The sequence below is a fragment of the Salmo salar genome, chromosome 26 (assembly GCF_965601325.2).
Source record: "Salmo salar chromosome 26, fSalSal1, whole genome shotgun sequence".
In the NCBI taxonomy this organism is placed as follows: Eukaryota; Metazoa; Chordata; class Actinopteri; order Salmoniformes; family Salmonidae; genus Salmo; species Salmo salar.
Window position 1 is genome coordinate 54,254,414 of NC_138316.1, and position 25,151 is coordinate 54,279,564.

Genomic DNA, 25,151 nt, shown 5'->3' on the forward strand with positions numbered 1-25,151 from the left:
ATGAAACACCGTGAACCTAAATACACTACAGTCAACTGGGCCTTAAATGAAACACCGTGAACCTAAATACACTACAGTCATCTGGGCCTTAAATGAAACACCGTGAACCTAAATACACTACAGTCATCTGGGCCTTAAATGAAACACCGTGAACCTAAATACACTACAGTCATCTGGGCCTTAAATGAAACACCGTGAACCTAAATACACTACAGTCATCTGGGCCTTAAATGAAACACCGTGAACCTAAATACACTACAGTCATCTGGGCCTTAAATGAAACACCGTGAACCTAAATACACTACAGTCATCTGGGCCTTAAATAAAACACCGTGAACCTAAATACACTACAGTCATCTGGGCCTTAAATAAAACACCGTGAACCTTAATAAACACACAACGTGCACATTGCTGTGGAATGCGGAGAGCTTTGACATGCTTTGATTAGGCTGACGTGCACCGCAGCAACTCAGAGGCTTCCCATCAAAACAAAGAGCTGGTGAGAGAGAGAGAGAGAGAGAGAGAGGGAGCGAGAGCAACAGAGCGAGGGAAAAGAACTGGCCTGTCTGGTTGAGAACAGAAACGAAGGATAACGGATGAGGAACCAAGTGATCTCAGAAGATTTACACCCACTCGTATTGTCTGATGAGGAAGTTAGCATGGGGACCCGCCTTCAGTTAGCATGGGGACCCGCCTTCAGTTAGCATGGGGACCCGCCTTCAGTTAGCATGGGGACCCGCCTTCAGTTAGCATGGGGACCCGCCTTCAGTTAGCATGGGGACCCGCCTTCAGTTAGCATGGGGACCCGTCTTCAGTTAGCATGGGGACCCGCCTTCAGTTAGCATGGGGACCCGCCTTCAGTTAGCATGGGGACCCGCCTTCAGTTAGCATGGGGACCCGCCTTCAGTTAGCATGGGGACCCGCCTTCAGTTAGCATGGGGACCCGCCTTCAGTTAGCATGGGGACCCGCCTTCAGTTAGCATGGGGACCCGCCTTCAGTTAGCATGGGGACCCGCCTTCAGTTAGCATGGGGACCCGCCTTCAGTTAGCATGGGGACCCGCCTTCAGTTAGCATGGGGACCCGCCTTCAGTTAGCATGGGGACCCGCCTTCAGTTAGCAAGCAGCTCACAGTTGTGAGCCATTTTTTTTGTTTTGGTTTTGTGTGTCTCAACATCTAGATGGGTACAGCTTGTATACACCATTTTGCGAATGCTCCACGTTCTAACCAAGTTATTGCTGGAAATAGCTTGCCCTTTCAAAGCTCCTATCGTAGAATATAACAAACACCCAACGTTGAACTTAGTTGGTACTTCCTGCTTTCGTTTTTGCTTGTAAGCAGGAATCGGGAGGATATAATTATGGTCAGATTTGCCAAATGGAGGGCGAGGGAGACGCTTTGTACGTGTCTCCCTGTGTGGAGTAAAGATGGTCTAGAATTGTTTTGTTTTTTTTCCCTCTGGTTGCACATTTTAACATGCTGGTAGAAATTGGGTCAAACGGATTTCAGTTTCCCTGCATTAAAGTCCCCGGCCACTAGGAGCGCCGCCTCTTGATGAGCGGTTTCCTGTTTGCTCATTGCCTTCTACAGCTCATTGAGTGCGATCTTAGTGCCAGCAACGGTTTGTGGTAGTAAATGGAAAGCTATGTAAAAATATATAGATAAACATCTCTTAAAGTAAATAGTGTGGTCTACGGCTTATCATGAGATACTCTACCTCAGGTGAGCAAAACTTCCAGACTTCCTTTTTAATATTAGATTTCGTGCACCAGCTGTTGTTTACAAATATAAACAGATCGAAACCGCTTTTCTTACCGGAGGCGACTGTTCTATCTTGCCGTTACGGCCAAAACCCCGCCAGCTTGACGTTATCCCTGTTGTCGTTCAGCCACGACTCGGTGAAACAACATAAAATATTAAAAAACGGTATCTAAATGTGTCATCCAATGATTGTACGTTAGCTAATAGGACTGATGGTAGAGGCAGATTACCCACGTTTATTAAAACAAGAAAAAAACTATAAAATCTCTGGTTTGCTTAATATAAGGAATTTGAAATCATTTTCACTTTTGATACTTAAGTATTTTTAAAACCAAATACCTTTTTTTTTTTTTTTTTTTTTACTTTTACACAAGTAGTATTTTACTGGGTGACTTTCACTTTTACTCAAGTATGACAGTTGGCAGTGGAAAACACCCTGAACTTCCATCTGTATGCAGACACACACACACACACTCCTCGGTAAGACGCCATGTTCTCCATGACAACCAGAAACAAACAGAACATCCTGGTTGGTCAGAGTGCCCTATCTGAGGCCCAATCGGAGCCCCTGGAGCCTGGCCCAAGCACGTTCTCTTTCTTACAATTCTGGTGAGAAGATCTGACCGGCCCAAATGGCACCCTATTTCTCTGTGCACTACTTTTGATTAGACCCAGAGGGGAGTAGGGTGCCAGACCCCAGAGGGGAGTAGGGTGCCAGACCCCAGAGGGGAGTAGGGTGCCAGACCCCAGAGGGGAGTAGGGTGCCAGACCCCAGAGGGGAGTAGGGTGCCAGACCCCAGAGGGGAGTAGGGTGCCAGACCCCAGAGGGGAGTAGGGTGCCAGACCCCAGAGGGGAGTAGGGTGCCAGACCCCAGAGGGGAGTAGGGTGCCAGACCCCCGAGGGGAGTAGGGTGCCAGACCCCCGAGGGGAGTAGGGTGCCAGACCCCCGAGGGGAGTAGGGTGCCAGACCCCAGAGGGGAGTAGGGTGCCAGACCCCAGAGGGGAGTAGGGTGCCAGACCCCAGAGGGGAGTAGGGTGCCAGACCCAGAGGGGAGTAGGGTGCCAGACCCATCCTGGTGAATTGGTACTGTCTGTTGTACCATCCATTGCATTGTCCTCTCTGAGTATTATCTTGTACAGATTCCCAGAAGGAGGATTAAAAGCCTTTGTAATATGGCGTTGGCCTACTTGCCTCTTGGTCGGTGTGTTTTTGTGGTCCAGTTCCTTTTCTAAGGCTGTTTGTGTGAGACGGAACAGGGATATCTAACGACCTGTATAAAACACACAGCCTGGCTGAGGGTGAAGCACGCCTAGGATGCATCCCAAACCGCACCCTAATCCCTACGTAGTGCATTACTTTAGACCAGAGCCCTACAGGACCCTATTCCCTATATAGTGCACTAGTTTAGACCAGAGCCCTACAGGACCCTATTCCCTATATAGTGCACTACTTTAGACCAGAGCCCTATGGCACCCTATTCCCTATATAGTGCATTACTTTAGACCAGATCTCTATGGCATCCTATTCCCTATATAGTGCACTACTTTAGACCAGAGCCATGTGTTTCCTGGTGAAAAAGTAGGGCACTATATAGAGAATGTAGTGGCAAGCCCCAGACTACAGTGACCACCTAACCCACGTCTCCTGGAGAAGCTCCAAGTTAACTCTCTTAGTGTTGAACACGTCTGAAAACAACCCACAATGCTTTGTGGTCTGTGTGTTTGGGTGTTTTTTTTACTGAGGGATGGAACGCTCCAAGAGGTGCTCAGGGATATCTGGGTTGAATTCCCTGGACTGAAAAGTAAAAACGCTCACTACCTTTTTTCATTGCACTAGCAGTTCCCCTCTCCTCTCCCTCCTCTATATCAGGTCAAACTCTCTCCTCTCCCCTCCTCTATATCAGGTCAAACTCTCTCCTCTCCCCTCCTCTATATCAGGTCAAACTCTCTCCTCTCCCCTCCTCTATATCAGGTCAAACTCTCTCCTCTCCCCTCCTCTAAATGTATTTTGCAACGCGAGCGGTGTAGTCAGCCTGTAAGGTGGGGGGCCCTGTTGGTGTGAGTAAGGTGGACCCAGATACCCCTGGGTATTTGTTCTGGGTTGCAGTGTATTGTGGGGCAGTGTTGGCGTGTCTGTATGTAAAGAGAGACTGTTGTCAAAGGGTGTTCCCTCTGACCTGCAATCTGAATAGCAAATCTAAACTTTCTCCCAATTTTTAAATATTTAATTTAGTTATGTATTGATGTCAATGGGATTACTAAGTGAAAATGTGACTTAAATGGAAGTTCGGATTCACCCCTTTAACTACCAACCTGTCTGTTATGTCACTTCAACAATATGGCTGTTAATGTGTGTACATTTTACATCTTAGTCATTTAGCAGACGCTCTTATCCAGAGCGACTTACAGTAGTGAATGCATACATTTCATACATTTTTTTTTTTTCTTCTCCGTACTGGTCCCCCCGTGGGAATCGAACCCACAACCCTGGCGTTGCAAACACCATGCTCTACCAACTGAGCCACCACGGGACCATAAAACTCTGAGCCTCGCTATTTACCACTAACATCACTGTTTAACAGTTAAATATCACATGTTAACGATATCTCCTTTCCTGTTTCCAGAGAGACCTCCAGCATCCCTCTCATCCCGCTGGGACTGAAGGAGACTAAAGAAATGGACTTCTCTGTGTCATTCAAGGTAATACAGACCTCCATTTCACCACTTCTTCACTACCTGTACATTTCAGATCATTTAACAGGTTCCCTTATCCAGGCCGGTTCCCTTATCCAGGCAGGTTCCCTTGTCCAGGCAGGTTCCCTTATCCAGGCAGGTTCCCTTATCCAGGCAGGTTCCCTTATCCAGGCCGGTTCCCTTATCCAGGCAGGTTCCCTTATCCAGGCCGGTTCCCTTATCCAGGCAGGTTCCCATATCCAGGCCGACGTTCAGGCAGGTTCCCTTATCCAGGCAGGTTCCCATATCCAGGCCGACGTTCAGGCAGGTTCCCTTATCCAGGCAGGTTCCCTTATCCAGGCTGGTTCCCTTATCCAGGCCGGTTCCCATATCCAGGCCGGTTCCCTTGTCCAGGCAGGTTCCCTTGTCCAGGCCGACGTTCAGGCAGGTTCCCTTATCCAGGCAGGTTCCCTTAACCAGGCCGGTTCCCATATCCAGACCGACGTCCAGGCAGGTTCCCTTATCCAGGCCGACGTTCAGGCCGGTTCCCTTATCCAGGCCGGTTCCCTTATCCAGGCCGGTTCCCATATCCAGGCCGACGTTCAGGCAGGTTCCCTTATCCAGGCAGGTTCCCATATCCAGGCCGACGTTCAGGCAGGTTCCCTTATCCAGGCAGGTTCCCTTATCCAGGCCGACGTTCAGGCAGGTTCCCTTATCCAGGCCGGTTCCCTTATCCAGGCCGGTTCCCTTATCCAGGCCGACGTTCAGGCCGGTTCCCTTGTCCAGGCAGGTTCCCTTATCCAGGCCGGTTCCCTCATCCAGGCCGGTTCCCTTATCCAGGCAGGTTCCCTTATCCAGGCCGGTTCCCTTATCCAGGCCGGTTCCCTTATCCAGGCCGGTTCCCTTATCCAGGCCGGTTCCCTTATCCAGGCCGGTTCCCTTATCCAGGCAGGTTCCCTTATCCAGGCCGGTTCCCTTATCCAGGCCGGTTCCCTTATCCAGGCAGGTTCCCTTATCCAGGCCGGTTCCCTTATCCAGGCCGACGTCCAGGCCGACGTACAGTTAAGGTACAGCAGCTGTTTCACAATTCATTGATATCAATTCCTTTGACAGCAATCTCTATTCTCCATTTGTTCACTAGTATGTACTGGATATAAAGATATAGGGTTACGTCCCAAATTGCAACCTATTCCCTATTTTTATGCACTACTGTTGTCCTCTGGTCAAAAGTAGTGCACTACACGGAGAATACAGTGCCATTGGGACGTAAACCATTTTGTTCAGCATTTCATCAGGTTCAATAGAATCAAGTTAACCCTCAGCAAACAGCTTTTATTATTGTCAACTAGGTCACAGCTGTGTCAACCAGGAAATGACAACAGCACAGTAAGCCTACCGGTGGTGGGGAATACCATGATGTCACCGTTTTATATACCGCTGTGAGGTGCAGATAAGGACTCGGCAGTATCTAGATGATAGACTTAGGCTACGTCCCAAATTGGACCCTATTCCCCATATAGACCACTTCTGTTGACCAGAACCCTTGTGGGTCCTCCCTTGTGGGTCCTCCCTTGTGGGCCTCGGTCAAACGTAGTGCGCTAGGGAATAGGGTGCCATTTGAGACGTGTACTTCCTGTATCTGTCTGTCCAGTTAAGTGTTCCCTACTTCCTGCCTGTAATCAACTAGCTTTCATGACCAGGTGTCAGTGACATGACGTCTGGCTGCTAGTCAGGAGACACAACACTGATCGTCACGCGGCTAGAGAGACACCTCCGCTGGGGAGGGCTCGGGTCTGGGTCTGGGGAGGAGGGCTCGGGTCTGGGTCTGGGGAGGAGGGCCCGGGTCTGGGTCTGGGGAGGAGGGCTCGGGTCTGGGTCTGGGGAGGAGGGCTCGGGTCTGGGTCTGGGGAGGAGGGCCCGGGTCTGGGTCTGGGGAGGAGGGCCCGGGTCTGGGTCTGGGGAGGAGGGCCCGGGTCTGGGTCTGGGGAGGAGGGCCCGGGTCTGGGTCTGGGGAGGAGGGCCCGGGTCTGGGTCTGGGGAGGAGGGCCCGGGTTGGGTTTGGGTCTGGGGAGGAGGGCTCGGGTCTGGGGAGGAGGGCCCGGGTTGGGTTTGGGTCTGGGGAGGAGGGCCCAGGTTGGGTTTGGGTCTGGGGAGGAGGGCCCAGGTTGGGTTTGGGTCTGGGGAGGAGGGCCCAGGTTGGGTTTGGGTCTGGGGAGGAGGGCCCAGGTTGGGTTTGGGTCTGGGGTGGAGGGCCCGGGTTTGGGTCTGAGGAGGAGGGCCCGGGTTTGGGTCTGGGGAGGAGGGCCCAGGTTGGGTCTATAACAGGCTTCTGTAGGACAGTGGATGGTGTTTTGATGGGACAGTGGATGGTGTTTCGATGGGTCGGTGGCTCTATGGGACAGTGAATGGTGTTTTGATGGGTCGGCGACTCTATGGGACAGTGGATGGTGTTTTGATGGGACATTTGGATGGTGTTTCGATGGGTCGGTGGCTCTATGGGACAGTGAATGGTGTTTTGATGGGTCGGTGGCTCTATAGGACAGTGGATGGTGTTTTGATGGGACAGTGGATGGTGTTTTGATGGGACAGTGGATGGTGTTTTGATGGGTCGGTGGCTCTATAGGACAGTGGATGGTGTTTTGATGGGACAGTGAATGGTGTTTTGATGGGTCGGTGGCTCTATGGGACAGTGGATGGTGTTTTGATGGGACAGTGGATGGTGTTTCGATGGGTCGGTGGCTCTATGGGACAGTGGATGGTGTTTCGATGGGTCGGTGGCTCTATGGGACAGTGGATGGTGTTTCGATGGGTCGGTGGCTCTATGGGACAGTGGATGGTGTTTCGATGGGTCGGTGGCTCTATGGGACAGTGGATGGTGTTTCGATGGGTCGGTGGCTCTATGGGACAGTGGATGGTGTTTCGATGGGTCGGTGGCTCTATAGGACAGTGGATGGTGTTTTGATGGGACAGTGGATGGTGTTTTGATGGGTCGGTGGCTCTATAGGACAGTGGATGGTGTTTTGATGGGACAGTGGATGGTGTTTTGATGGGTCGGTGGCTCTATAGGACAGTGGATGGTGTTTTGATGGGACAGTGGATGGTGTTTTGATGGGTCGGTGGCTCTATAGGACAGTGGATGGTGTTTTGATGGGTCGGTGGCTCTATAGGACAGTGGATGGTGTTTTGATGGGTCGGCGACTCTATGGGACAGTGGATGGTGTTTTGATGGGACATTTGGATGGTGTTTCGATGGGTCGGTGGCTCTATGGGACAGTGAATGGTGTTTTGATGGGTCGGTGGCTCTATAGGACAGTGGATGGTGTTTTGATGGGACAGTGGATGGTGTTTTGATGGGACAGTGGATGGTGTTTTGATGGGTCGGTGGCTCTATAGGACAGTGGATGGTGTTTTGATGGGACAGTGAATGGTGTTTTGATGGGTCGGTGGCTCTATGGGACAGTGGATGGTGTTTTGATGGGACAGTGGATGGTGTTTCGATGGGTCGGTGGCTCTATGGGACAGTGGATGGTGTTTCGATGGGTCGGTGGCTCTATGGGACAGTGGATGGTGTTTCGATGGGTCGGCGACTCTATGGGACAGTGGATGGTGTTTTGATGGGACATTTGGATGGTGTTTCGATGGGTCGGTGGCTCTATGGGACAGTGAATGGTGTTTTGATGGGTCGGTGGCTCTATAGGACAGTGGATGGTGTTTTGATGGGACAGTGGATGGTGTTTTGATGGGACAGTGGATGGTGTTTTGATGGGTCGGTGGCTCTATAGGACAGTGGATGGTGTTTTGATGGGACAGTGAATGGTGTTTTGATGGGTCGGTGGCTCTATGGGACAGTGGATGGTGTTTTGATGGGACAGTGGATGGTGTTTCGATGGGTCGGTGGCTCTATGGGACAGTGGATGGTGTTTCGATGGGTCGGTGGCTCTATGGGACAGTGGATGGTGTTTCGATGGGTCGGCGACTCTATGGGACAGTGGATGGTGTTTTGATGGGACATTTGGATGGTGTTTCGATGGGTCGGTGGCTCTATGGGACAGTGAATGGTGTTTTGATGGGTCGGTGGCTCTATAGGACAGTGGATGGTGTTTTGATGGGACAGTGGATGGTGTTTTGATGGGACAGTGGATGGTGTTTTGATGGGTCGGTGGCTCTATAGGACAGTGGATGGTGTTTTGATGGGACAGTGAATGGTGTTTTGATGGGTCGGTGGCTCTATGGGACAGTGGATGGTGTTTCGATGGGTCGGTGGCTCTATGGGACAGTGGATGGTGTTTCGATGGGTCGGTGGCTCTATGGGACAGTGGATGGTGTTTCGATGGGTCGGTGGCTCTATGGGACAGTGGATGGTGTTTCGATGGGTCGGTGGCTCTATGGGACAGTGGATGGTGTTTCGATGGGTCGGCGGCTCTATGGGACAGTGGATGGTGTTTCGATGGGTCGGTGGCTCTATGGGACAGTGGATGGTGTTTCGATGGGTCGGTGGCTCTATGGGACAGTGGATGGTGTTTCGATGGGTCGGTGGCTGTATGGGACAGTGGATGGTGTTTCGATGGGTCGGTGGCTCTATGGGACAGTGGATGGTGTTTCGATGGGTCGGCGGCTCTATGGGACAGTGGATGGTGTTTCGATGGGTCGGTGGCTGGACATCACAAGACTTTATTACAGTGTGTTGATGATGGTCTCCCTGTTCTGGTGTGTTTTTGTTTCCCCAGGACTTCATCCTGGAGCACTACAGTGAAGATGGCTCCAGCTTCGAGGAGGAGATTGCTGACCTGATGGACCTGAGACAGGTACTTTCACCATAGGTCTCATAGCAATCTACCATGTCCGATGGGGAACTGGGTTTTCTCTATGGAATCACCCACCACACATCTCCATCTCTGTCTTGTTGTATTTTTACCCTCTTTCCCCCACCGTACCCACAGGCCTGTCGTACCCCCAGCCGCAATGACGCCGGCATCGAGACCCTGGCCAAGTACTTCAGCCACATGCCTCTACTGGAGAGCCGCTTCTTCTCCGCTACCCGCCCGATGGGCATCTTCTTTACTTGGTACGTTGCATCTCACTGTCTCCAATACCCAGTCGATCGTTAGTCCGACCCAGCCCAGGGGTTCGACCCAACCCAGGGGTCTGACCCAGCCCAGGGGTCCCAGGGGTCTGACCCAGCCCAGGGGTCCCAGGGGTCTGACCCAGCCCAGGGGTCCCAGGGGTCTGACCCAGCCCAGGGGCCCCAGGGGTCTGACCCAGCCCAGGGGTCCCAGGGGTCTGACCCAGCCCAGGGGTCCCAGGGGTCTGACCCAGCCCAGGGGTCTGACCCAGCCCAGGGGTCCGACCCAGCCCAGGGGTTCAGGTATCTCTAGTAGCTTAACCTGACTGTCTCCAAAACCCAGTCGACTCGTCAGTGAAAAGCACTTTTTGCCAGTCCTGTCTGGTCCATCGACGGTGGGTTTGTGCCCATAGGCGACGTTGTTGCCGGTGATGTCTGGTGAGGACCTGCCTTACAACAGGCCCTACAAGCCCTCAGTTCAGCCTCTCTCAGCCTATTGCGGACAGCCTGAACACTGATGGAGGGATTGTTTGTTCCTGGTGTAACTCGGGCAGTTGTTGTTGCCATCCTGTACCTGTCCCGATGTACTGATCCTGTGCAGGTGTTGTTGCACGTGGTCTGCCACTGCGAGGACGATCAGCTGTCCGTGATGTCTCCCTGTAGCGCTGTCTTAGGCGTCTCACAGTACGGACATTGCAATTTATTGCCCTGGCCACATCTGCAGTCCTCATGCCTCCTTGCCTAAGGCACGTTCACGCAGATGAGCAGGGACCCTGGGCATCTTTCTTTTGGTGTTTTTCAGAGTCAGTAGAAAGACCTCTTTAGTGTCCTAAGTTTTCATAACTGTGACCTTAATTGCCTACCGTCTGTAAGCTGTTAGTGTCTTAACGACCGTTCCACAGGTGCATGTTCATTAATTGTTTATGGTTCATTGAACAAGCATGGGATGCAGTGTTTAAACCCTTAAACAGGACAGTAGGTTGGGGCTGTGTGTCGACAAGACAGGACAGGTCTATAAGTCACATTTCTATGTGGATTTGGTCGGGTCTCCCAACAAGTGACATATTGCAGCTTGTGACCTGTCTGTCTGTCTGTCTGTCTGTCTGTCTGTCTGTCTGTCTGTCTGTCTGTCTGTCTGTCTGTCTGTCTGTCTGTCTGTCTGTCTGTCTGTCTGTCTGTCTGTCTGTCTGTCTGTCTGTCTGTCTGTCTGTCTGTCTGTCTGTCTGTCTGTCTGTCTGTCTGTCTGTCTGTCTGTCTGTCCCAGGTATGACTCGTTCACAGGTGTCCCGGTGTGCCAGCAGAACCTGTCTCTGGAGAAGGCCAGTATTCTGTTCAACATCGGCGCTCTCTACACCCAGATCGGCACGCGCTCCAACCGCCAGACCTCCGCCGGCCTCCAGGATGCCATCGCAGCCTTCCAGAAAGCTGCCGGTGAGGAGACAACGAGAATCACAGTCGGCTGTGTCCCACATGGCACCTTAGTGCCCATAGTACCCACTATAGAGGGAATATGTATGGAATAGGGCCCTGGTTAGAAGTAGTGCACTATGTAGGGAATAGGACCCTGGTTAGAAGTAGTGTACTATGTAGGGAATAGGGCCCTGGTTAGAAGTAGTGCACTATGTAGGGAATAGGACCCTGGTTAGAAGTAGTGTACTATGTAGGGAATAGGGCCCTGGTTAGAAGTAGTGCACTATGTAGGGAATAGGACCCTGGTTAGAAGTAGTGCACTATGTAGGGAATAGGACCCTGGTTAGAAGTAGTGCACTATGTAGGGAATAGGACCCTGGTTAGAAGTAGTACACTATGTAGGGAATAGGGCTCTGGTTAGAAGTAGTGCACTATGTAGGGTATAGGGCCCTGGTCTAAAGTAGTGCACTATGTAGGGAATAGGGCCCTGGTTATAAGTAGTGTACTATGTAGGGAATAGGGCCCTGGTCTAAAGTAGTGTACTATGTAGGGAAATAGGGTGCCATTTTGGACAACACCAGTGGCCATTACTACACTAACACAGCTGGACTCTACTCATTGCCAATAACACTGGTGGAATATACAGTACACTCAGAGTTGGATTACAAGAGGTTTACAAGATTTGATTTAGTTTTATACATCTTGTAAGTTTGTAGGTCACCTAACCCAGAGTCGGTGCAGTGACCAGTTCTCTCCTTGTGCGATCTTTGTTTACCGATTTAGGGGAAAAACAGCCCGTCAGAGAGAACCAGTTGACAATTTCATTTTCATCGTTTCAAATGTCCTGTCAGAACAAATATTGACTGGCTACTGGTAAAGCTGAACCATTAATTATCCAATCAATCAATCAAATGTATTTATAAAGCCCTTCTTACATCAGCTGATATCTACTGGTAAAGCTGAACCATTAATTATCCAATCAATCAATCAAATGTATTTATAAAGCCCTTCTTACATCAGCTGATATCTACTGGTAAAGCTGAACCATTAATTATCCAATCAATCAATCAAATGTATTTATAAAGCCCTTTGTACATCAGCTGATATCTACTGGTAAAGCTGAACCATTAATTATCCAATCAATCAATCAAATGTATTTATAAAGCCCTTCTTACATCAGCTGATATCTCAAAGTGCTGTACAGAAACCCAGCCTAAAACCCCCCAAACAGCAAGCAATGCAGGTGTAGAAGCACGGTGGCTAGGAAAAACTCCCTAGAAAGGCCAAAACCTAGGAAGAAACCTAGAGAGGAACCAGGCTATGAGGGGTGGCTAGGAAAAACTCCCTAGAAAGGCCAGAACCTAGGAAGAAACCTAGAGAGGAACCAGGCTATGAGGGGTGGCCAGTCCTCTTCTGGCTTCTCTAGCTTCCCCATGAATCATGTCCCACAGTACAGTCCTGTCCCAAAGGCAGTCAGTCCAAACTAGGACAGTCCTGTCCCTCGGGATTCAGTCCAAACTAGGACAGTTCCAAAGGCCTAATGTCTAACGGTAGAAACTGTGAGTACTCGCGGTCTAACGTTACCGGGAGTATAAACGGATTAGCACATTCTCACGTGAAGTTCAGTTTTTATAAATGTGAACTCTTGCGTGTGAACTGGGTCATGCATGTTTTTATCCGTACGCAACGATTTAGAAATGAGTCCTCCATCACCTGAAGGAGACATTCACCCCCAGCTATGACATGAGTCCCTCTATACTCACCTCCCCCACTCTCTCTCTGTCCCCCCCCCCCCCCGTAGGAGTCCTCCATCACCTGAAGGAGACATTCACCCCCAGCTATGACATGAGTCCCTCCATGCTCACCTCCCTCTCTCTCTCTCTCTCTGTCTCCCCCCCCCCCCCTGTAGGAGTCCTCCATCACCTGAAGGAGACATTCACCCCCAGCTATGACATGAGTCCCTCCATACTCACCTCCCCCTCTCTCTCTCTCTCTGTCTCCCCCCCCCCCCCTGTAGGAGTCCTCCATCACCTGAAGGAGACATTCACCCCCAGCTATGACATGAGTCCCTCTATACTCACCTCCCCCTCTCTCTCTCTCTGTCTCCCCCCCCCCCCCCCCCATAGGAGTCCTCCATCACCTGAAGGAGACATTCACTCACACCCCCAGCTATGACATGAGTCCCTCCATGCTCACCTCCCTCTCTCTCTCTCTCTCTGTCTCCCCCCCCCCCCCTGTAGGAGTCCTCCATCACCTGAAGGAGACATTCACCCCCAGCTATGACATGAGTCCCTCCATACTCACCTCCCTCTCTCTCTCTCTCTGTCTCCCCCCCCCCCCCTGTAGGAGTCCTCCATCACCTGAAGGAGACATTCACCCCCAGCTATGACATGAGTCCCTCTATACTCACCTCCCTCTCTCTCTCTCTGTCTCCCCTCCCCCCTGTAGGAGTCCTCCATCACCTGAAGGAGACATTCACTCACACCCCCAGCTATGACATGAGTCCCTCCATGCTCAGTATGCTCATCAAGCTGATGCTGGCCCAAGCTCAGGAGTGTCTGTTTGAGAAGATCGCTCTGTCCGGCATCCGCAACGAGTTCTTCTCTCTCCTCAAGATGGCCCAAGAGGCTGCCAAGGTGCGTGTATAATAAATGTTGAATCATTTTTCCCCCACCGTCTACAGGCTGGTACAGACGGATTGATCCTGATTAAATCAGGTGTGTAGTACCACTGTTAGATGGATGGATGGATTTGTCCGTTGATGTTCAACACATCTGCTTTGCCCTAATTGGGGTTAATCTGAGAGAGTTTCACCTCAACGCTGAAAGTAAAGTAGTGCAATGTAGTGCACTATATAGGGTTCCATAGGGCTCTGGTCTAAAGTAGTGCACTATGTAGGGAATAGGGTTCCATAGGGCTCTGGTCTAAAGTAGTGCACTATATAGGGAATAGGGTGCCATAGGGCTCTGGTCTAAAGTAGTGCACTATGTAGGGAATAGGGTGCCATAGGGCTCTGGTCTATGATAGCGCACTATATATATAGGGAATAGGGTGCCATAGGTCTCTGGTCTAAAGTAGTGCACTATATATAGGGAATAGGGTGCCATAGGGCTCTGGTCTAAAGTAGTGCACTATATAGGGAATAGGGTGCCATAGGGCTCTGGTCTAAAGTAGTGCACTATATAGGGAATAGGATGCCATAGGGCTCTGGTCTAAAGTAGTGCACTATATAGGGAATAGGGTGTAATTTGTGATGTGTACTATAACAGTACATCTCTGTCCCCTCTCAGGTAGGATGTGGACTCTGTCCCATCTCAGGTAGGATGTGGACTCTGTCCCATCTCAGTTAGGATGTGGACTATAACAGTACATCTCTGTCCCATCTCAGGTAGGATGTGGACTCTGTCCCCTCTCAGGTAGGATGTGGACTCTGTCCCCTCTCAGGTAGGATGTGGACTCTGTCCCATCTCAGGTAGGATGTGGACTCTGTCCCATCTCAGGTAGGATGTGGACTCTGTCCCATCTCAGGTAGGATGTGGACTATAACAGTACATCTCTGTCCCCTCTCAGGTCGGAGACACCTATGACCAGGTACACCAGTCTATGATCCAGACTCCCATCAAGGACAACGTCCCGTTCTTCTGGTCCACCATGGCTCAGGTCAAGACCAACCACTACCGTTCACTGGCACACTACTTCCTGGCTACTGCGCTATTGGACCACCAGCGTAAGTCGAGAAGCAGTTAGCCAATCATATCCCTTCTGTGCGAGATCGAGAGGGAGGGGGAGATGTGTAGTAATGCCTGTTAGTTACTAGACGGGTTTCCTGGACCTTACTGGATCAGACTGGTTCTGTTAGATACTAGACGGGTTTCCTGGACCTTACTGGTTCTGTTAGATACTAGACGGGTTTCCAGGACCTTACTGGTTCTGTTAGATACTAGACGGGTTTCCTGGACCTTACTGGTTCTGTTAGATACTAGACGGGTTTCCTGGACCTTACTGGTTCTGTTAGATACTAGACGGGTTTCCTGGACCTTACTGGAACAGACTGGTTCTGTTAGATACTAGATGTTTTTCCTGGACCTTACTGGATCAGACTGGTTCTGTTAGTTACTAGATGGGTTTCCTGGACCTTACTGGATCAGACTGGTTCTGTTAGTTACTAGATGGGTTTCCTGGACCTTACTGGAACAGACTGGTTCTGTTAGTTACTAGACGGGTTTCCTGGATTAGACTGGTTCTGTTAGTTACTAGACGGGTTTCCTGGACCTTACTGGAACAGACTGGTTCTGTTAGTTACTAGACGGGTTTCCTGGACCTTACTGGTTCTGTTAGATACTAGACGGGTTTCCTGGACCTTACTGGATCAGACTGGTTCTGTTAGTTACTAGACGGGTTTCCTGGACCTTACTGGAACAGACTGGTTCTGTTAGTTACTAGACGGGTTTCCTGGACCTTACTGGATCAGACTGGTTCTGTTAGTTACTAGATGGGTTTCCTGGACCTTACTGGTTCTGTTAGATACTAGACGGGTTTCCTGGACCTTACCTGAACAGACTGGTTCATTCACCCTCTTTCCTCTCACATCCCAAAGACATAATCTCAGGTATCAGTTTAAATTGACTTTTAATGGACTCTTCTCATCAATACTTTTATTGGAATCTCCCCACTGAGGACAGAGCAGAGCAGCTCAGAGCAGAGCAGCTCAGAGGACTGAGATCTTTAGTTTTATAAAGAGGCCAGAGCGGCGTAGAGACCAGAGCGGCGTAGAGTTTGAGTCTGAACCACCCTGTTCAGTTATAAATATTTATGTAACACGTCTTTTGTGTTGTTCAAAACAAACTGCCTCAGTCCCAGGCTGGATCTGTCCTCTGCCAACACTGTCTTTCTGCCAACACTGTCTTTCTGCCAACAGCCAAGGCTACATCCCTACAATCCTCGTCTCTGTGTTGCCATGTCCCTAATCCCCGTCTCTGTGTTGCCATGTCCCTAATCCCCGTCTCTGTGTTGCCATGTCCCTAATCCCCGTCTCTGTGTTGCCATGTCCCTAATCCCCGTCTCTGTGTTGCCATGTCCCTAATCCCCGTCTCTGTGTTGCCATGTCCCTAATCCCCGTCTCTGTGTTGCCATGTCCCTAATCCTCGTCTCTGTGTTGCCGTGTCCCTAATCCTCGTCTCTGTGTTGCCGTGTCCCTAATCCCCGTCTCTGTGTTGCCGCGTCCCTAATCCTCGTCTCTGTGTTGCCGTGTCCCTAATCCCCGTCTCTGTGTTGCCGTGTCCCTAATCCTCGTCTCTGTGTTGCCGCGTCCCTAATCCCCGTCTCTGTGTTGCCGTGTCCCTAATCCCCGTCTCTGTGTTGCCGTGTCCCTAATCCTCGTCTCTGTGTTGCCATGTCCCTAATCCCCGTCTCTGTGTTGCCATGTCCCTAATCCCCGTCTCTGTGTTGCCATGTCCCTAATCCCCGTCTCTGTGTTGCCATGTCCCTAATCCCCGTCTCTGTGTTGCCGCGTCCCTAATCCCCGTCTCTGTGTTGCCATGTCCCTAATCCCCGTCTCTGTGTTGCCATGTCCCTAATCCCCGTCTCTGTGTTGCCGCGTCCCTAATCCCCGTCTCTGTGTTGCCGCGTCCCTAATCCCCGTCTCTGTGTTGCCGCGTCCCTAATCCTCGTCTCTGTGTTGCCGCGTCCCTAATCCCCGTCTCCTGTCTCTGTGTTTTCCAGTGAGACCCAGTGATGATGAGGACCAACAGGAGAAGGCTCTGTCCCAGGCGTATGATGCCATGCCAGATGGCCGCTCCGCAGTCGACATCCTCAGGAAGAGAGAGGAGAGACGACACGTCGGTAAGGCTCCCAAACCCCAATGCCGTGTTTACACAGGCCCTTTATTATGTGGTTGAGGTCTAGATACTGTCGTTTATATAGTCCCTGACTGTCTGGACTCTACACACGCTGTCGTTTATATAGTCCCTGACTGTCTGGACTCTACACACGCTGTCGTTTATTTAGTCCCTGACTGTCTGGACTCTACACACGCTGTCGTTTATATAGTCCCTGACTGTCTGGACTCTACACACGCTGTCGTTTATTTAGTCCCTGACTGTCTGGACTCTACACACGCTGTCGTTTATATAGTCCCTGACTGTCTGGACTCTACACACGCTGTCGTTTAGAGAGTCCCTGACTGTCTGGACTCTACACACGCTGTCGTTTATATAGTCCCTGACTGTCTGGACTCTACACACGCTGTCGTTTAGAGAGTCCCTGACTGTCTGGACTCCACACGCTGTCGTTTATATAGTCCCTGACTGTCTGGACTCTACACACGCTGTCGTTTATATAGTCCCTGACTGTCTGGACTCTACAGACGCTGTCGTTTAGAGAGTCCCTGACTGTCTGGACTCTACACCTTGTATACTTACTCACCTACCTTAATGACTCTCCCTCTCTCCACCCTCCTCCACCTCCTCTCTCCTCCCTCCCCTCTCCTCCCCCAGGTAAGGCCCACCTGCGGCGGGCTGTGATGGGTCATGAGGAGGGTCTGAGGATCCATGGTCTGTGTCGTCACCTCAGGAAGCTGGATGTGCTCCAGGACATCCTCCAGGCCAGTCACAAACGCTCCCTGGCCAAGTTCAATGACAACGACCGAGAAGACGAGTTCACAGACTACCTGGAGGCTCCAGACATTATCTGTGAGTCGAACAATCAATCAATCAATCAATCAATCAATCAATCAATCAATCAATCAATCAATCAATCAATCAAATGTATTTGTGAAGCTCCAGACATCATCTGTAAGTGAACCTCTTATTGGGAACTCGATCAATCAATCAACCAACCAACCAATCAATCAACCCAAATCAAATGTATTTATAAAGCCCTTCTTACATCAGCTGACGTCTCAAAGTGCTGTTCAGAAACCCAGCCTAAAACCCCCCAAACAGCAAGCAATGCAGGTGTAGAAGCACGGTGGCTAGGAAAAACTCCCTAGAAAGGCCAAAACCTAGGAAGAAACCTAGAGAGGAACCAGGCTATGAGGGAGTGGCCAGTCCTCTTCTGGCTGTGCTGGGTGGAGATTATAACAGAACATGGCCAAGATGTTCAAATGTTCATAGATGACCAGCAGGGTCAGATAATAATAATCACAGTGGTTGTCGAGGGTTCAACAGGTCAGCACCTCAGGAGTAAATGTCAGTTGGCTTTTCATAGCCGATCATTCGAGTATCTCTACCGCTCCTGCTGTCTCTAGAGAGTTGAAAACAGCAGGTCTGGGACAGGTAGCACGTCCGGTGAACAGGTCAGGGTTCCATAGCCGCAGGCAGAACAGTTGAAACTGGAGCAGCAGCACAGTCAGGTGGACTGGGGACAGCAAGGAGTCATCATACCAGGTAGTCCTGAGGCATGGTCCTATGGCTCAGGTCCCCCGAGAGAGAGAAAGAGAGAAATAGAGAGAGCATACTTAAATTCACACAGGACACAGGAGAAATACTCCAGATATAACAGACTGACCCTAGCCCCCCAACACATAAACTACTGCAGCATAAATACTGGAGGCTGAGACAGGAGGGATCAGCAGACACTCTGGCCCCATCCGATGAAACCCCCGGACAGGGCCAAACAGGTAGGATATAACCCCACCCACTTTGCCAAAGCACAGCCCCCACACCACTAGAGGGATATATTCAACCACCAACTTACCATCCTGAGACAAGGCCGAGTATAGCCCACAAAGATCTCCGCCATGGCACAACCCAAGAGGGGGGGGGCGCGCCAACCCAGACAGGAAGACCACGTCAGTGACTCAACCCTCTCAAGTGACGCACATACAAATCATTAAAATCCAGATGGGAAATATTTACACAAGAAGCAGCCTAATATCACACAGTAAAACTCTCTGTCGTTTAGTAAGTTCAACATAGGTTTTGATGGGATTCGGGTCTGGATTTATCACTTGCCACTCCAGAACAGTTTCATTATTTTATTTAAAAGCCTTTTTTACATCATCATCAGCTCTGGTTCCACATTACTGTTGATCCAATACAACTGACTTCCAAATGTACTTCAGAGAGAGAGAGAGAGAGAGAGAGAGAGAGAGAGAGAGAGAGAGAGAGAGAGAGTCACTGTTGGACCTCACCTTCAACAACCTAATAACCTTTAGACAGTTATTTAGTAGGTACAGGATGTTGTATTGATGTAATGTTTACGGCGTCGTCATGCTCTCCCTGTACTCCAGAGGGACGTTGTTGTGGTAATAAACAGACCTGTTTTCCTTCCTCAGCTAAAACGGAGCACAAGGCAGAGATGGAATCACCCATGTCCACAAAGGTGAAAGTCACAGACTTTTTCCGGAGGCTGGTATGTGGGTTTACTAATTTTTTTTTAACGTTCTAACGTTTCAGGGCTGCTGTCCCCGGGACACCGATTTTTAAAACCCCTAGTCCTGGACTATGAAACTTGGTGAATGGAGAATCACAAGTGACTCTTAAAAACTCGTTTTTTTATAGTCCGGGACTAAGATTAATCTGTGTCCAGGAAACCGGCCCTTGGTGTAAAGTGTCTGGTTTATTCAGAAAATGGCATCACAAAGCTCTGGATTTGTGTTTTTTTTTTGTTGAAACGGTTAAATTCAGTTCAACTTTCTCTGAACACCCAGACGGTGTGGTGCTGTTTTCTGGATCCAAACCCAACAGAACCGCTATGGCAGTACTAACATTAACCCCAACAGAACCACTATGGCAGTACTAACATTAACCCCAACAGAACCACTATGGCAGTACTAACATTAACCCCAACAGAACCACTATGGCAGTACTAACATTAACCCCAACAGAACCGCTATGGCAGTACTAACATTAACCCCAACAGAACCACTATGGCAGTACTAACATTAAACCCAACAGAACCGCTATGGCAGTACTAACATTAACCCCAACAGAACCACTATGGCAGTACCAACATTAACCCCAACAGAACCACTATGGCAGTACTAACATTAACCCCAACAGAACCACTATGGCAGTACCAACATTAACCCCAACAGAACCACTATGGCAGTACCAACATTAACCCCAACAGAACCACTATGGCAGTACCAACATTAACCCCAACAGAACCGCTATGGCAGTACCAACATTAACCCCAACAGAACCACTATGGCAGTACCAACATCAACCCCAACAGAACCACTATGGCAGTACCAACATTAACCCCAACAGAACCACTATGGCAGTACCAACATTAACCCCAACAGAACCGCTATGGCAGTACCAACATTAACCCCAACAGAACCACTATGGCAGTACTAACATTAACCCCAACAGAACCACTATGGCAGTACCAACATTAACCCCAACAGAACCACTATGGCAGTACTAACATTAACCCCAACAGAACCGCTATGGCAGTACTAACATTAACCCCAACAGAACCACTATGGCAGTACCAACATTAACCCCAACAGAACCACTATGGCAGTACTAACATTAAACCCAACAGAACCACTATGGCAGTACCAACATCAACCCCAACAGAACCACTATGGCAGTACCAACATTAACCCTGGAGACAGGGATCCAAACCCAACAGAACGTGTCAACTCTAAGTCATTAGCGGTGGTGTTGAACTCTGTTAATACGCCTCTTTACTCGGTCACCTTGTCATGGTGAATCAATAACAATAACAGTGGTGGTGTCCCAAACGGACCCTCATCTGTTCCCTACGTAGTGCCCTACCTTTGGACCAGGCCCCATAGTGCCCTACCTTTGACCAGGCCTCATTGTACCATTTGGGATGCACACTTGTCAGTCCTATCGAGGTTGGGGTGTCCATGGGAAGTTTTCATAATAACCTGTTTCCCCCCCATAATAACCTGTTTCCCCCCCATAATAACCTGTTTCCCCCCCATAATAACCTGTTTCCCCCCCATAATAACCTGTTTCCCCCCCATAATAACCTGTTTCCCCCCCATAATAACCTGTTTCCCCCCCATAATAACCTGTTTCCCCCCCATGATAACCTGTTTCCCCCCCGTGATAACCTGTTTCCCCCCCATGATAACCTGTTTCCCCCCTTCCGTGATAACCTGTTTCCCCCCTTCCGTGATAACCTGTTTCCCCCCTTCCGTGATAACCTGTTCCCCCCCTTCCGTAATAACCTGTTCCCCCCCTTCCGTAATAACCTGTTCCCCCCCTTCCGTAATAACCTGTTCCCCCCCCTTCCGTAATAACCTGTTCCCCCCCTTCCGTAATAACCTGTTCCCCCCCTTCCGTAATAACCTGTTCCCCCCCTTCCGTAATAACCTGTCCCCCCCCCCTTCCGTAATAACCTGTCCCCCCCCCTCCGTAATAACCTGTTCCCCCCCTTCCGTAATAACCTGTTCCCCCCCTTCCGTAATAACCTGTTCCCCCCCCTTCCGTAATAACCTGTTCCCCCCCCTTCCGTAATAACCTGTCCCCCTCCCTTCCGTAATAACCTGTCCCCCCCTTCCGTAATAACCTGTTCCCCTCCCTTCCGTAATAACCTGTCCCCCCCTTCCGTAATAACCTGTTCCCCTCCCTTCCGTAATAACCTGTCCCCCCTTCCGTAATAACCTGTCCCCCCTCCCATAATAACCTGTCCCCCCCCCCCCCCCTCCAGGGTCCTCTGTCAGTGTTCTCTGCTAAGCTACGCTGGACAGCTCCTCGCACCGTCAGGCTGAGACTGGAGGACAGAGACCTGGGCTTCACCCTGAGAGGAGACCCTGTACCTGTCCAGGTTACCTCCCTGGACCCACTCTGCCCTGCCGCTGTGAGTCTGCTATACTACTGGTTACTGGGGGGGAAGATTTAGGCGGACGCACACTTAGGCTAAAGGGGGAAGATTTAGGCGGACGCACACTTAGGCTAAAGGGGGGAAGGGTTAGGCTGACGCACACTTAGGCTAAAGGGGGAAGATTTAGGCGGACGCACACTTAAGCTAAAGGGGGGAAGATTTAGGCGGACGCACACTTAGGCTAAAGGGGGGAGGGTTAGGCTGATGCACACTTGGGCTAAAGGGGGGAAAAGTTAGGCTGATGCACACTTGGGCTAAAGGAGGGAAGGGTTAGGCTGATGCACACTTAGGCTAAAGGGGGGAAGGGTTAGGCTGATGCACACTTGGGCTAAAGGAGGGAAGGGTTAGGCTGATGCACACTTGGGCTAAAGGAGGGAAGGGTTAGGCTGATGCACACTTGGGCTAAAGGGGGGAAGGGTTAGGCTGATGCACACTTGGGCTAAAGGGGGGAAGGGTTAGGCTGATGCACACTTGGGCTAAAGGGGGGAGGGTTTTGTGCTTAGGGTCGTTGTCCTGTTAGAAAGTGAACCTTCGCCCCAGTCTGAGGTCCTGAGAGCTCTGGAGCAGGTTTTCATCAAGGATCTCTCTGTACTTTGCTCCGTTCATCTTTCCCTTGATCCTGACTAGTCTCTCAGTCCCTGCCGCTGAAAAAACATCCCCACAGCATGATGCTGCCACCACCATGCTTCACCGTAGAGATGGTGCCAGGTTTCCTCCAGACGTGACGCTTGGCATTCAGGCCATAGAGTTCAATCTTGGTTTCATCAGACCAGAGAATCTTGTTTATCATGATCTGAATGTCCTTTGTTTGTCTTTTGGCAAACTCCAAGCGGGCTGTCATGTGCTTTTTACTGAGGAGTGGCTTCCGTCTGGCCACTCTACCATAAAGGCCTGATGGGTGGAGTGCTGCAGAGATGGTTGTCCTTCTGGAAGGTTCTCCCATCTCCACAGAGGAACTCTGGAGCTCTGTCAGAGTGACCATCAGGTTCTTGGTCACCTCCCTGACCAAAGCCCTTCTCCCCCGATTACACTGTAAATCCCCCCCACTAGTACTTTAATGAAGACAGCTTCTCCATCCCAGAAGGGAAATCAATCATTTCCAGGGGCATTTAATAGTCTGGTCGACCTAAATGCCAGAACTGAACGAGAAAAAGTTCAACCAGTGAAGAACAAACACCATTGTAAATACAACTCATATTTATGTTGATTTTTTTTTCTCCTTTTTTTTACTTTTAACTATTTGTACATTGTTACAACCCTGTAAATATACATTTTATATGACAACTGAAAGGTCTCTCTTCCTCTGGAGCCTCTATGAGTGTAATGTTTCCTCTGGAGCCTCTATGAGTGTAATGTGTCCTCTGGAGCCTCTATGAGTGTAATGTTTCCTCTGGAGCCTCTATGAGTGTAATGTTTCCTCTGGAGCCTCTATGAGTGTAATGTTTCCTCTGGAGCCTCTATGAGTGTAATGTTTCCTCTGGAGCCTCTATGAGTGTAATGTTTCCTCTGGAGCCTCTATGAGTGTAATGTTTCCTCTGGAGCCTCTATGAGTGTAATGTTTCCTCTGGAGCCTCTATGGAAATCTAAACATGTTTCCCATGCCAGTAGAGCCCTTTTGAATTGAATTGAGGAAGAGCTCTATTTAGGGTACCATTTCAGACACAGTGTTATATCTGGGACTGACCCCCCCCCCCCTTGTTAAAAGCCTCCTTTCACCTGTTGTTCATGACTAAATGTTATCTCTCCGTTACCAGGTCGACGGGCTGAAAGAGGGGGACTACATTGTTGCCGTGGGAGACGCGGACTGTAAGTGGATGGTAGTGAGCGAGGTGATGCGGCTGCTGAAGGACGTGGACGAGGACGGGATCGACATCCGCGTTGTTAGCTTGATGGACAGCGGCCTGCCCATGGTAAGGTCCACCCGCTGGCTCTGATTGGCTCCTGAGGAAGCCCGGAAGGTCCTTATTGGCTCCTGAGGAAGCCCGGAAGGTCCTCGTTGGCTCCTGAGGAAGCCCGGAAGGTCCTTGTTGGCTCCTGAGGGAGCCCGGGAGGTCCTTGTTGGCTCCTGAGGAACCCCGGAAGGTCCTCGTTGGCTCCTGAGGAAGCCCGGAAGGTCCTTGTTGGCTCCTGAGGAAGCCCGGAGGTCCTTGTTGGCTCCTGAGGAAGCCCGGGAGGTCCTCGTTGGCTCCTGAGGAAGCCCGGGAGGTCCCCCTTTCTGTTTCCTCAGTTGTGACCGACAGGCGATGGCAGATAAATTGCATTAAGTTGTTATCAGGGCTGTCAAACTCTCAGCTCTCGATGAGGAGGAGTTCCTCTCTCTCTCAGCTTGGTGGTTACACACAGAAGGTGCAGTTTCCCATGTTAAATGGGTAACTACTGCAAGAAGCTTTTATATTGTGTGACAATACCCAGAGTTTTGGGGGATTTAAAAAAATAAAAATTTTCATACAGTTTCTCATTTAAGTAGAAATTAGAAATGTTTAGTCTTTAACTGTAGTAATATCCTCTCTCCTCTCCCCTTCTCTCTCTCTCTCTCTCTCTCTCTCTCTCTCTCTCTCCCTCTCCCCTTCTCTCTCTCTCTCTCTCCTCTCTCACCTCTCCCTCCTCTCTCTCTCTCTCTCCCTCTCCCCTTCTCTCTCTCTCTCTCTCTCTCCCTCCTCTCTCTCCTCTCTCTCCCTCTCCCCCTCTCTCTCCTCTCTCACCTCTCCCTCTCCCTCTCTCCCTTCTCTCTCTCTCTCTCACCTCTCCCTCCTCTCTCCCTCTCCCTTCTCTCTCTCTCCTCTCTCACCTCTCCCTCTCCTCTCTCACCTCTCCCTCCTCTCTCTCTCTCCCTCTCCCCTTCTCTCTCCCTCTCCCCTCCTCTCTCTCTCCTCTCTCACCTCTCCCTCCTCTCTCTCTCCTCTCTCACCTCTCCCTCCTCTCTCTCTCTCCCTCTCCCCTTCTCTCTCTCTCTCTCTCTCTCTCACCTCTCCCTCCTCTCTCTCTCACCTCTCCCCTTCTCTCTCTCTCTCTCTCTCTCCCTCCTCTCTCTCTCTCTCCCTCTCCCCTTCTCTCTCTCTCACCTCTCCCTCCTCTCTCTCTCTCCCTCTCCCCTTCTCTCTCTCTCTCTCTCTCCCTTCTCTCTCTCTCTCTCTCCCTTCTCTCTCTCTCTCCCCTTCTCTCTCTCCCTCTCCCCTTCTCTCTCTCCCTCTCCCCTTCTCTCTCTCTCTCTCTCCCTTCTCTCTCTCTCTCTCTCCTCTCTCTCCTCTCTCACCTCTCCCTCCTCTCTCTCTCTCCCTCTCCCCTTCTCTCTCTCTCTCTCTCTCCCTTCTCTCTCTCTCTCTCTCCCTTCTCTCTCTCTCCCTTCTCTCTCTCTCTCTCTCCCTTCTCTCTCTCTCTCCCCTTCTCTCTCTCCCTCTCCCCTTCTCTCTCTCCCTCTCCCCTTCTCTCTCTCTCCCTT

General features: G+C 50.5%; 1 protein-coding gene across 3 annotated transcripts in view; it reads left to right on the top strand.

The window, feature by feature from the left end:
• The window catches only part of rhpn2 (rhophilin, Rho GTPase binding protein 2), a 61,092-nt gene that overhangs the window by 30,838 nt on the left and 5,103 nt on the right, over positions 1 to 25,151 (top strand). For 2 of the 3 annotated variants that reach the window (XR_014382873.1, XM_045708119.2), the window contains exons 4-14: positions 4,386 to 4,461; positions 9,162 to 9,239; positions 9,375 to 9,499; positions 10,761 to 10,927; positions 13,355 to 13,542; positions 14,477 to 14,633; positions 16,628 to 16,747; positions 17,401 to 17,595; positions 19,182 to 19,258; positions 21,539 to 21,688; positions 23,467 to 23,622. Coding sequence is in view for 2 of the 3 variants with exons in the window: in XM_045708119.2 (XP_045564075.1) it covers positions 4,386 to 4,461; positions 9,162 to 9,239; positions 9,375 to 9,499; positions 10,761 to 10,927; positions 13,355 to 13,542; positions 14,477 to 14,633; positions 16,628 to 16,747; positions 17,401 to 17,595; positions 19,182 to 19,258; positions 21,539 to 21,688; positions 23,467 to 23,622 (1,489 nt within the window). In the remaining variant the exon portion in view is untranslated. The remainder of the gene's footprint in view (positions 1 to 4,385; positions 4,462 to 9,161; positions 9,240 to 9,374; positions 9,500 to 10,760; positions 10,928 to 13,354; positions 13,543 to 14,476; positions 14,634 to 16,627; positions 16,748 to 17,400; positions 17,596 to 19,181; positions 19,259 to 21,538; positions 21,689 to 23,466; positions 23,623 to 25,151) is intronic. The other variant, XM_045708120.2, reaches the window with a different exon arrangement.